Here is a 13683-nt window from a genome sequence, read left to right on the forward strand (position 1 = left end):
AGAAGAGCCAGCAGAAAGACAGGTAATAATCACTTTCTGAAGATCCTGGCTCTAGAGTATCTGCTCTTCCCAACAAATGAGCCCTCAACTATCTTGCTTCCAGTGGCATCCAACACAGCTGACCATGTCATTTTTTCTTGAATTACTTTATCCGCTTGACTTACATGATGACAAACTCTTGGCTTTATTTTCTTTTCTGGTCAATTCCTTCTCAGTCTCCTTTTCTAGACCTTTCTTCTCTCCTTGAATTCTAAATGTCACAGTGCCTTGGAACTCTGTTGGAGCTGTCTTCTGATGTTTTCAGTGATTCTTGGTTTCATGCACCACTTCGAAGTATTTCATCTGTAGTCTGGACTTTTTTTTTTTCTGAGCTTTATACCCAAACTCTTTTTTTTTTTTTGGTAAGTTTTGTGCTAGGGAGCCATTATTCTTTCAAAGGAGTAAACACTAATTCAACAAAACTAATTATTTATCAAAAACGTATCCAGTGCTTCTTATGTGCCAGGCACTACTCTAAGTATTTTATAAATAAAAGGTGTTAAATCCTAACGACAGCCAGATTAAGAACTATTATAATCTCCATTTCATAATTACTATATGAATGAGGATATTGAAGTTATTCACACAGTTGGTAGGTTTCATGTTCTTAGCCATTGCACATTGCTCTCTCTCCTGATTGACATTTTTACTTTGATATTTCAAAGACATCTCCAACCAAATGACCAAAATGGAACTCTTGATCTCCCTCCTTAGTATCTTATTCCTCTTCCAATCTTCTCCATCACAGCAAATGACTCTACTGGCCATCCAACTGCTTGAGTACACATTTAGGAGTTATGCTTGACCCCTCGTTTTTCCTTACTTCTCACTACCCAATGGTTCCCCAATTCTTACAATTCTCCCTTAAAAATGTATCTGAAATTCATTTACTTTTCTCCATCTCCACTGCCACCACCTTGATATAACAACAACAATAGCCAATGTTTACCGATGTACTTTAAGCCTTTCTCATTACATATAATGTAACTCATATAATGAGTTACATTAACTCATTATAACATTGCTCGGAGATGGATACTGTCAGAAATGTTGTGAAATGGGCAAAAGAGAACATTTCAATGGAATGCTGACATTGCCTAGCAGACTTACAGGGTGGGAGGTTGTCTACTTCTATGAGGTATGAGTCTTTGTTTGTCTTTGGCTAGACAGAAGTTTCCTTGTAGAGGGCCGTGATGACACGAATGTTTCCAGTCCATAGTGATGGAAATTTTTTTTTTTTTCCTGTCAATGCAAAGGATTTTTGTCTGGTAGAAAATACACGCTTTTTAAAATCCAATTCTCATTTGAAAAAATTTTAACATCTTACTGGTTCCCTTAATAATTTAGGAGTTAAATAAAAATGTTGACATGCACTCATATGGATCATGATTTTGCCTTTTTGAAAATTATATTTTAACAATACTATTTTCATCCCAATTTCTAGACGATAAAATTAGGGCACAGAGATTTCTAATATCATATTGCTAAATAAAGGGCAGAATCAGGATTCAAAACCATGACAGGTGACTCCAGAATCCAAGCTCTTCACCATGTCATCATACTGGCTATAGGGTGGCCACATAAGCCAAGATTACTGAAGCTACTGCCTATCATCTGCTGGACTACCCCAATAACCATTGGTCTGTTTCCTTTCTCTGTTAGACTTTACCAAGCCATTCTTCATGCTGTAGCTAGGGGGATCTTAAAATGTAAAGTTTTAACTGTTTCTCAGTACATCCAGAAGTAAAGCCAAACTACTTACAAAGGCTGCATTATGTACTTTTCCAGCCAGCTTCATTTCCTGTTCTTCTCCCCCTGGTCACTAGCCTCCAGCCATACTAGTCTATATTCTCTTATTTAAATGTGTGTCATTCTTTCCTGACTCAAGATTTTGGCAGGTGGGTCACTTCCTGGGTGATCTTCCTTGTTTCTCTCAGGTCGGAGTAACTCCCACTCATCCACCAGGCCTCAGTTGACAAGCTCCTTCTCAGAGAAGACTTCCTGACCCCCAGACCTGCTGGGGTTCCTCTTAGACTCTCTTAGAGCAGCTCTTCATTTACTAATAGCAGTTATCAGTTTCTGAAAATCAAATGTGAGTCTTTAGTAATAACTATCTTCCTTACTATGCCAAACCTCTGTGAAGGCAGAACTTCATATAGTACATAATCAACAAATATACAATTTTAAATGAGTAAATGAGTAGATACATAGAATGGTGAGAGTTGACATTATGAGTGAGTTGCTTCTGGGTTTGTTCTTGGGTCCAAAGGCTGAAAACAAGCTAAAAAGGCAAGAGTCTTAAAATTCAAAGCAATTAAATCTTACGTCTCCGTTCTAGATATTAGCATGAGCAAACAAAAACTTTTTCCTCTTGTGGAAGTTTCTTTTGGTCTTTTAAAAAAAAGTTATTGCTCCCAGATTTAGTAGTTTCTTATAGCTGTACTTAGGCAGTATGTGCTGGTCTTATTTCATCTTGAAGGGATATTAGGTTATCATGTAGCTGAGGCAAGTTTAAATCTTGTGTCTATCACACTTTAATCTCAATAAAAAGGCTGTTTTATAGAAGACTGTTTGGGGGCTGCCTTCAGTGATTTATACATAATTCTGATCTTATGTTGCCTTATCATACAAGCAGCTACCCCAGGGAAGGCTCTGAGATATTTTGGAGTTGTTCCTATGTCAGGGGAACCCAAAGAGAGCTCCCATTTTTTGTCTCCTCTTTAATACTCAATATGCACAGAGTTTTGGGAAAAAAAGAAAAGATAGGTCACTAACTGTATGTAGCAGATACAAATGGAGCCAAATTACTCTCTTCACAAATAAAAAATCAGGCTATGACATTTGTTTCAGACCATCTTTCTCTCCTATTGCTTTTCTGACCTATATACACAGAACATAATTTAAAAGTTGGGTCTTCCTTGAGGCAAGTCTGATTATTTAAAAAGTCATGTTCCAGGGACTAACCTACCATTATTGCTTACAATGCTATTAATGCATTTGTAATTCTCAACTTAATACAAGAATGGAGTTTTTAATCCATATCATTTTCCCCGATTTTGATAAAAATCTAAAATATCATAAACTCAGAATACTTTCCGTGAACTATTTTTTTTCTTCATGTGGAGTGAAATTGGTTTATTTTGCAATTTTGTAAAGGTTTCTTTCCTTTAATTCAACAAGTTTGGCAAGGCTTTCCAATGAAAAGTTCAGTTCATTAAAAATGACCTTAATGGACTTAACATATATTGGTGGTGACAGGGTCCATACTTTATTTTGGCACACACGGATCCCATTAATTTGTCTTTGTCACTCTCTGGGGCTCAGCTGAGCTATAGTTCAGATTTAGCTTTCTGAAAGTAGCTACAGAATGAGCAATAAGTGGAGATGTTGGGAGGGGCTGATAAATTTAGAACTTCTTGGTTTGCAATAAAGGCTTTTCTAATGACTACATAAAAATGGCTCTGTCTGCTCTGTTGAATTTGTTATTGATTTTTCTGTCTTGGTGCATGTTGGGAACAGTCTATGGGGATCGACTGTGTTTAACCTAGAGTTGAGAGAGGATGCTTTTCTACCCAAGCATTTTCTAAACTTTCCTTATTAATTTTTGCAATTCTCTGTAGGTTCCCTTTTTATTCAAATAAAGGTAACTAAGCTTTGTCCTTTAGAATAAATTCTGGGCTACATTCAAAGTGTGATGCTTACAAGTGACTCTGCAAAAAGCCTCAGGAGTACAGAAGAGAGGCAAGATGGTGGTGCTAGCTGGGGAACCACTGGCTGAATTTCAGGTTAAATGGTACTTTTCTCTCACATACCAGTGAATACAACTTCTGCCTCAATTTCTCCATTTGTAAAGAAGTGATTATTATACATTTTTATTACCTACAGGTTCCCTGGGAAGATGCATGATGCTGGAAAAAACCCAATCATAACCCCAGTTAACATGTATGCAGCTTCCTGCATACCAGCTACTTTATATATACTAACTTAATCATTATAATAACTCTATGATGTAGATGCTGTTATCATGCTCATTTCGCAAATGAGGAAATTGCAGCCAAAAGGTTAAGTGACTTGCCCAGGGTCTCCTGTTATTAGTGCTGGATCCAAGATGAACACCTGGCCAGTCTGTCGCTGGAGCCCACAATCCACCACTGTTGGTGCATGTTGCTGCTCTGCATGGAGGGCTGATCAACAATTAAACTAGTTTTTTACTTTGATCCCAGCAGGGCTATGTCCTTGTTTGAGCACACAAATACACAGACTTACCCCTCACCAACTCACATAGTTGACAGCATGGTGTATTGAAAAAAATTTAAATGTTAGGAAATTACCTATGGTTTCTGCACCCTGTTCTCAATGTATAGGTAAGAATCGCTGAAGTACATATGGTGATACAAATATATGATCATTGGCTATATAAAAATATCCAATAATCCTTCCTCATGAACTGGTTTTTTAGTGAAAGATTCAGATAAGTTCTATCACAATCTGCCAAAGATCCATTCATGTCAACATCCTCCAAATCCTTTCCATGTATATTGCATTCTTCTCTCATTTATGTTCATATTTGTGAATTACCATGTCCTAGCTTAACCACTGCAGTATTTTAACTCAGAGGAATATGCAGTAAGGGAGAGAATTTGGGAATTCAATAAATAATTCCCCTATACTTCTTTTTAAACCAGTAATACTATCACACTGTGCATACTCAGACATCAAATTACATTTTTTAAAATCAAATTGCATTAAAAAATACAGCTAGCTCATTTGTTCAATCTGTGGATAACTGACCAATATTCAGCATTTTGGACACAATCCTACCATTCCTGTGATAATGAACTTAAGGTTTCTTGAGGGCAAGGACTACCAGGTTTACTTTATCAGTAACTGGCACAAAGTAGGTGACTTATGAGTAAATTTATCTTCTTTCATTAAGGGATTTGAACAATTTAGCAGGTCTACTGACTCTCTACAGTCATCTAAAGTACATAAACATCCAGAGAACTTGTATTAAGCATGCTGTTGCAGAGGATATAATGGAAGAGAAGGATCTGGGTATGTGGGAAGGAGGCTAGAGAGGAAGGAGTTAAAAGTGAGCAAGGTCATGACCATTGCGGGGTAGGGGCTGATTCAGTCTAGCCAGTATGGGGCTATAGCTTCTCAAAATTAAGAACTCTTGTGCTTTCTTCATCCTGTAATTCTAATGCTAAACCTTATTCTGCTTGAATATCCCTGAAGTTGGCTTAATGATCTACAGATAGTATTTAAACTGCTTGACTTAGATGAGATGACTTTTGATTCTTAAGATATACATACATATATATTCCTTTTTATTTTCTGTGGCCTGAGATGCATGAAGAGAAAATAATTCAGGCACCTTGTACTGAGGATATAAACAGCAAAACTATCTGGATCCATTACTGAGGTTTGATTCCTTGAATATTCTTTGGGGGAAAATATAAAAACACATGTCACACAATTAACATTTTTAGCCACTTTAAAAAAAATATGAATTCACATTCTTAACCACTGAGTTAAGCCATTCACATTCTCAGACAACTTACTGGGTATAAATATGGACTAATGTAAACAAAAGCTTAAATATTATATATATAAATACTGTTTCCAACAAGGTAAACAAGGCATTTAATGACTACAGGGTCACTATGGCGACTCTTATTGGCTTTTCTTTCTGTATCTAATTCCTTGTGGGTTCTGTTCACACAGATGCATGACAGGAATTTCCCTTTGCTTCTTATTGAATCAGCCCCATCACTAAGCTGATGCCATCTGGCATCCAGATATTACTGCTGCCTTTGGCCTGCTTGCTTTCCTTTTTCTTCTTCCTTTTTTTAAATGGCTTACACCAAGATTATTTATGGCAATATATTTAAGGCCTGACTATTGTGCTGAAGCACAAAAATGTTTTCTTAACCATGCAATAAAGCTGTTAACTGAATATCTGATGAGATAACCCAAGATTTTTTAAGGGCAAGATCAAGACATAGAGGACCACCCAATCCTGCTTTTGAGAGGATGGCACCATCAAGGCTGTCCACCTGGTATGCACCAATGTCTGCAGGAAGGTTGGCTGGTTAAAATAGCTGTGTTGGTCACCTAGTGTCAAAAGTAATCACCTGTCTCCTAGTGCTTGCTCAGAGCCATCCAAGTACAACTTTTGGCAACTGAAATAAATCTGGGAGAAAACTGGTTCCCCTAGGTACCCAATTAGTTCTTCCTTCCTCTTTCTGGAATGACTTGGTTCAGAGAGCAGAAAGTCTAAAAAGAGAGAGGCAGAACATCTGGAGCATCTAGGCCATAGCTTTTTCTTATGCCCGCCTCCCTGAAAAGATTACACCTTCCAGAGCATTGAGTGGCCTCTTAGTGGCCTGAAGGAGTTAAGGAAATGAACAATTTCCTTTTCCTTCCTATTCCAAGTTAGGTCAGGCTCGTTAGGCAGGCCAACTGATTAACCTCCTGAATAGGAACAGTAGACGGTGCTGCCTTTATGTGTCTTAGAGGACAGTGTAGTATTGTTTTGGTTCAAGAAATTAAGCTGTCAAAGTGGTCACTATGTGTACTCGGCTTGAGGTGGTTGTCATGTTTCTGGATATAACTCAACAGAGACTGAAAATAAGCTATATATAGGAGATGGGAAATCAAGTCAGTAATTTACTTAGCTTCCACCTGATTCATGAACATAATCATACTACCACATTGTAGTTCTGATCCCTTACCAAATAAAAGTAAAATTCTGAGGGCTTAAAAAATACCTAGAAAGCTATTCCTATATATCTGGGGATATACAGGGAAGCAACCAACTGGGCTCAGTCTGACATTTTCAATCCCAGATAAATCAAGAAACAGACCCTTAATTACAGAGAACAAACTGATGGTTCCCAGAGGGAGGTCGGTGGAAGGATGGGTGAGATAGGTGATGAGGATGAAGGAGTGCACTTGTAATGAGCACTGGGTGTTGTATGGAAGTGTTGAACTGCTGAAACTAATATAACCTGAAGCTATTATACACCTGAAACTAATATAGCATTGTAAAAAATAAAAGAAAATTCATAACTTATGAAACTTAAGAAAAATAAAATAAATGATGAATCCTAAATGACACTCTCATCAGCTGGAGGCAAATTCAAAAGGACACTTCACATAACAGCAAAAGAGAATTCCATCAGTTATTTTCCCATCTGTCCCTTCCTGGTGCTGGAATGGCATTGCTCTTAGCCTCACAAAAATGCAATTCAGACCAGAATCTTATTATTTTTAGAAGTCTCTCTCTAACCATAATGCCTTCTGTGTTAATTGAGTAGCAGGGATTTCTATGATCTGAGCAAGCATCCTCAGAGGCACGTTCACCCTTACTGTATTTATTTATAAGATTGTCTGTGCTTGATCAGCTTTACTGGCTAAAGCCCCACATGACTTAGTACATGGCTGGATCTTGTTCACACTGTCCTGTTCAATGAGGAGAGACAAAGATACCTTGCTTACAGATTCTTGCTGCTGGTTGTCAGAAAAATCTGATAAAAACATGTGCCTGGATCAAGACAAACCATGGCCACTTAGAGGGTATGACTCTCCCAAGTGGGTTAGGAGATACTTTTTTTAATACCACGAAAATATATTCATCACAAAATTCCTACCTTTGCACCATATGAATCAAATACATCATAAATAAACCTGTCTGTTGCTAGAAAAACAACAACAACAACATCTAAGAGGATTTCTGAATAAAGCTACAGCTTTATAGAATGAGTTCAATATATGAAGGGCATTCCCATAAGGTGACCTAATTGCGATACTTATTTCAGGTATTCTATGTGACCGATACCAGCATGTGTATCTTCTGCACGGCATTTGAAAGCTCACTGGCACAGCCATACTGGTACATGCTTCTGTTCTATAAAGTTTTAGTTATTTCTTGGAGGTTCAGTGTTTACTTTTTAATCAGAGTTTTTTTCTAAACATATGTTAGAGAGGTTACTTTCCACCATATCTTTGGCCAGAGAGCTAACCGATTATTATTACTTTTTCATTTTGGGGTTACCACAAGCATCTAATATTCAATAACAGTAGCTCCATATGCTAAAGACTTTAAGCTACTGGTTTTCCTATATTATTTAATGAGACAGGCTGTTGATAATACTTTTATATAAGGGGAAATAAATGATATTTACTGTTTTTACTACAAAACTCTCTACATTAGCTGGGGCCAAAGTGAGAGATAATAGTTCTAGACCACTCTTCATGCTTCTCTGAGCAGTTCAGAAGTGATGGCCACAGCTTCTAAACATTACCATTTAATTTAAGCAATGTGAGTCTCTTCGGTTGGGGGGAAGGAAAGACTTGCTGACAGTATATCATTTTTTCATTATACTATGGAGAGTAATTATAGGTTGCTACATACATTTAGAAACTAGTCTATGTGGTTTAAAAAAGAAAGAATTAAGACCATGCAAAATTATGTTTTTTAAATTCAAAATCAATAAAAAAATAATGTGACATGTAGGACCTTTCCTAGGGTTCAGTGCACTAAAGATGTAAAGTGTATTAAGATGTGGAAACCATATACCTTTCATTACATTATTCTACAGCTGTCACTTATTTCATTTTGGTATAAAAGTAATTATTGTTCTGAGCATAATAGTATACATTTCCTTTACCCAGCACCAGTGCTCCAATTACAATCTACTTCAATTCAGATTAATCATGCCAAGATGGCAATTCCATTACACCAAGAGTAAAATTTAATAATCTAATATATGGCTATAGTTTCAATGGTGAAAACTATGTGGTTAACTACTTTAGGGATTTTATTAAGATTAAAGTGAAACATAATGCATCTTAGTCAGACCTTCAGTGCAAGACACTCGTTAGAAAACATAGTTAACTATGGTCTATGTAATCCTTCTACATGGGCATTAAACTCCACTTAATACTTTCATTTCAGAGATATCTAATAATGGGAAAGATGTTAAATTATTGATGTAAAATGTTTTGATTTAATTTCAACTTTATTATTTAACATCGGTTATAATGCAGTACTGTATGTAGGATTATGCTTTAGACCAAATGACAAAACACTGTGCACCAGAGAGCAGAGTTTATTTAATAAAATAATAGATGCCTGGCTTTAAATGTACCTTACCTAAGAATACATATAAGGAACAACCAGCTCCAATTATACAGCATCTTTCTGTGTCTTAAATGGAACCTTAGTAGATAAAGAGTTAATCCCCCTCTAAAATAAACTCCTTACTTCCTCTCCAGCAGCAAGAAGGCCTGTCCAGCCAGGTATTGGCAGGAGACAAACAGAAAGTTTTAAGTCTTCATGTACTCATGTAAAGGTTGCACTGTGATATTTAAACACTATCTTTCCTCCAAAGTTCTGCAATGGCTAATTGCTTCTTTAAAAAGTCATTTCTCAAAAAAAGTGGAAAAAAGATACTCTAGTAACTTTATAGTACAAAAATAATTTATATTTTGCTTATTGTCCTTTAAAGTCAGAAGTGCACTGCCTAATGTGAAACCAAGTGACTGAAAAACAAATTTCATTTCTTTACAAATGAACTTTGGTCATACCAATCTGTATTTAAACATTTTTTTTTTCAATCTTCTGCTGTTTATGGTGTGATTAGGGGTCACAGTTTGTGCTCTGGCACACCATGTCAGATTTAGATTCAAACAGGATGGATCTGAGAAAATTATATATTGCTTTTGAATCTATAGACTACAATGTTAATTTATATCAATAGTAAAATTTAAACTATGGTTGAATTTGGAAACCATTTCATATCTACATGCTATACTCTGAGATCCTTGGAGGGTGGGTGATGTGTCTAATGCACCAATATAGAGCCTAGGGCTTCTATTTAACAAATTAACCCATAAAATCATCACTCTGAGAAACTGCTTTGATCATAAATGAAATAGATCATTAAGGTGCTTTCCCTTATTTTTAAAAATGATGCAGCAGATATACCTATCAGTGTTTTCTAGTACTAAGGATATAGTTACTAATTAATCAATCAGTCTAATCCATGATTGTCTTTAATCCTTGTTTCCTCTTCTGAAGCATCTGGAAAACCCGTGCCTGGTGGTCTTACAAACTTCATGGCCTTGATAAAACTGAGCAGAGGGACTGTGATCAAGTGGGGTAATGATTAGTATCCATCTGATCTCAATCACAGCAAGAAAGGGAAAAGAAAAGCTAATATACTTCTTTTGCCCTCAGATATATTTTGCCTATGCTTTACTTTTTGTGTGTGGCTATATTACAAAGCAATATAAGGAATATAAGGATATAAGGAATGTGAAAAACTGCCCAGACTTTCACATCAAATCTGTATTATATCATCAGAGGGAGTCTGGGCCTTCTCACCTTTAGCCTCTTGGAAAAGAGGAGGTCAGATTTTGGAGAAGAGGGTAGGCACTTTCCCTTCATTTTCTTACTTTAAAACCAAAAAGTATTTAGAGAGCAAACATGCAATCAAATGTTTTGAGAAACACTTTGAAGCTGATAAATCTCTACTTTGACAGCCTGAAAGGCTCATTTGACCGTTGGCAAAAGTATTACACCCGGTTCAAAACCCAGGGAAGCCACATTCAGTGAGAGACTACATTCTTAAGCCCAGTCAGTTTGAAAAGCAAAACATCTTGTGGTTTTAAAACTTACGAGGGCTCTTCTGACACAGCAGCTCCTTCTTCTAGCTCTTGAGCTTGTTTGTACCATGGCAGCTTGGCCTCTACTGGAAGTTTCTCTGAGAATTAAGTGCATGCATACAAAAGAGAAGAGGTTAGAACCAATTTGGAATTTGAGGGAAATTCTTTTATCTCTTCACCAGTTCCTGATTTTGCACTACCTAGAAACTATGTTGATAACTGCAAATGATAAGTTTTTAGGTAAATTTCTGCTTTGAATGATGGTTATATCAAGAAAACAGAATATTTTAGAATATTTAGTAATACCAGTCTACTAGTCTTTATGCTTCACTTTTATCAGTTTGAAGAGCAAAGGAGAGGTTTTTTTAATTAGGAGAGTCATAACTCTAGGAACGGTGGCTCGACATGTACATGAAGAGTCATTAAAGTATTTTTTCACTATTTCCTGTTACAAAGATAGAAAAATATTTATTTTTTAAGACAAACACAAAGTACAATAAATTATACTGTAAGACTTTAGTACATTCTGACTTTTCTTTTTCCCTTCGGTGAAGTGTGATCTATGCCATATTGTCAAAAACAAACAAAATTGCCACTCTGAAATTCACAAAACGTTGCTTTAGATCTCTGACTCATTCTGTATCACCCCAAGGCTCACTGACAGAATATGAGCAGTGTAGGGTCCAGAAGCCACAATTTGACTGTTTTACCTATTTATCTAGCTTTGACCACACGATTCAGGACAAGCTTCCTAACTACTTCCTGGGGGGAAAAAAAAAACTATGAAGGAGAAAAAGAAAGAGAGGTTATAACTGCTCCTACAGAAGTAACTGCCAAGATTCCCATTTTGACATATTTATTAGGATCATTTATAGGCATATTTGCCTTTATAGTATGAGCCAGTGAAGCTCTATCACGATTTTATGACATATAATTGTAAAGATGAAAGAAATATGTCTCTATATGCATACACCATAGAATTATATGGCATTTTAATGATGTTTAGAGAGCCAGATTCACTACTTAGTTGTGAAAATCCAGACTTTATTCTTGATAGTTAACCACAAACTGCTTTTCTTTCTCTGAAGTGGCTTGGTAAAGATAGCTAATAAATAATTGACTATTTTAAGTTAGAGGCATCACTTCTTGTCCTCTACGTGCAGCAATTGTGTCTAGTCAGAAAACAAAGTGAGTGTGAAATATAAAACTGCTAAGACCAGAAGGATTTGCTAACATTTAAACATGGTGACATGGTACCTATGCATATATCACTTTACATTTGGCCCACCTCTTCCAGCTAAGTGATTCAGTCAACAATACCATATCTGACAGTGTGAGCCATTTCTGTTTCAGTGATGAAACATTCAGCTTGGCACTATTAGTAGGCCTGCGATACTTTACTGTCTATTTGAAGTGGATCCTGTCAGAGGTGCTGGTGGACATTTCCTCCCATATTTGAGGATGACGAGGATAGTTAGGAGTTGAAGATGACATTTGTGGAGAACTTGCTATATTCCAGGCAGTGAGCTAAGCACCCTGGCTGCACTATATCTCATTGAATACTCACATGATCTCTAAAGTAATTACTACTATTAGCCCCATTCTACAGATGAGGTAAGTTAGTCTCAGAAAGAGAAAGAGAAAGAGAGATGTATTTATTACAATTAATCAGGATTTCGGGTATTTTGGGTTTATTTCCATTAAATCATTTAGATTTCATGATGCCATTCACTTCCACCAAGGGCAACCTATAGTATAATAAAGAGCTACACTGTGGCTGATTTTCCAAGAAATGTAATGGTTAAAGAAATAAATTAAAAAGCAAAAGAGAATCATATTTAATATTAATAAATAGGAGGTAGCTTATAATAAGGAGTTCTCTACTTCTGAATGTTTTGCACTTTGGCAGTTTCTATTTTCTTGACACAGATGAGAGAAGTATTAGCAAAGAAGTCCAATTAGTCATGCACGCCAATCCGAGAAATTATAATAGGTAATAATAATAAATCTTGCTCACTAAGTAGAATTTTTCTAAAATTTGCTTTTTATAAATTATTTATAGTATCTGTTAAATCCTGATTCATTCCAGACTTTCATTTCAAATTATGATTCCAGAATCTAGTCTCATCTTCATATTTTCATTTACAGTATAAGCAGCAACACCTTTCTGTTTCAGCAATTTGAAGTATGAAGCCTCCTAATATATTTGATGCTTCACAAAGTAGACATTAAATTCACCACCTTATTTTTAACAGCAAGAAATGTGGCTAGTATATCACACATGTATTTCTCTGATATCTGTATGATAACTCCTTTTAAACAGATGTAGCTGATACTTTTCAGCTATAGTCTTCAAACAGCTTTATGATATATGTAGTACTTAATAACAATTTGCAAGCAAAATGATTTGAAAGATTTTTTGAAAGAGTTAAGCCCATTTAGTAGAGTCTAAGCTACACAAAATAGATACTAGGAACACTTGGGATACTTAAAAATATTCCAAGGAGTTTCAAATGGTTTTCAAAGACACAGAACAATGAAAAGACTGGTGACAGAGCACCTGTTGAGTTACCTTTGGGTTTATAGCAGGGAGTGGGTATGACGCATTCCTCTTTAATGTGGGGCTTGGTTTTGGGGCTACAACCTCCTGTGTGCATTCCGCGATGGTCGATGCAGAGGACCACCCGATACCTGAGGCCCTGGCCACATGTCACCGTGCACTGGAAGGAGAATGCAAGAAAGAAGAGACTCATAGCAAAGCCTTGTTTACTTTGCCTTGTTTCTCACCTGAGACTCTTTAAAGGGCTGTTTCTATATAAGGACTCCCAGTAGATTTGTACCATTTCTTACCATTCATAGAGTCTTTGTTCTATTTGGCTATTTAGGGTGAAGCTGGCTGAAAATTAAATCACTTTCAATTTCTTAGATTTAGATTAGTTAGGCAGCATCCCTTAAGTATCCACTGTGTGC

The 13683-nt window shown here is 36.4% G+C and overlaps 1 protein-coding gene across 3 annotated transcripts in view; it reads right to left on the minus strand.

The window, feature by feature from the left end:
• Positions 1-13683, minus strand: part of ADAMTSL1 (ADAMTS like 1) — an 871496-nt gene that overhangs the window by 193102 nt on the left and 664711 nt on the right. For all 3 annotated transcript variants that reach the window (XM_072728197.1, XM_072728199.1, XM_072728198.1), the window contains 2 exons: positions 13286-13433; positions 10727-10811 (listed from right to left, as the gene is read on the minus strand). In XM_072728197.1, the coding sequence (XP_072584298.1) occupies positions 10727-10811; positions 13286-13433 (233 nt within the window). The remainder of the gene's footprint in view (positions 1-10726; positions 10812-13285; positions 13434-13683) is intronic.

This window comes from Vulpes vulpes, chromosome 12 (genome assembly GCF_048418805.1).
Source record: "Vulpes vulpes isolate BD-2025 chromosome 12, VulVul3, whole genome shotgun sequence".
Lineage (NCBI taxonomy): Eukaryota > Metazoa > Chordata > Mammalia > Carnivora > Canidae > Vulpes > Vulpes vulpes.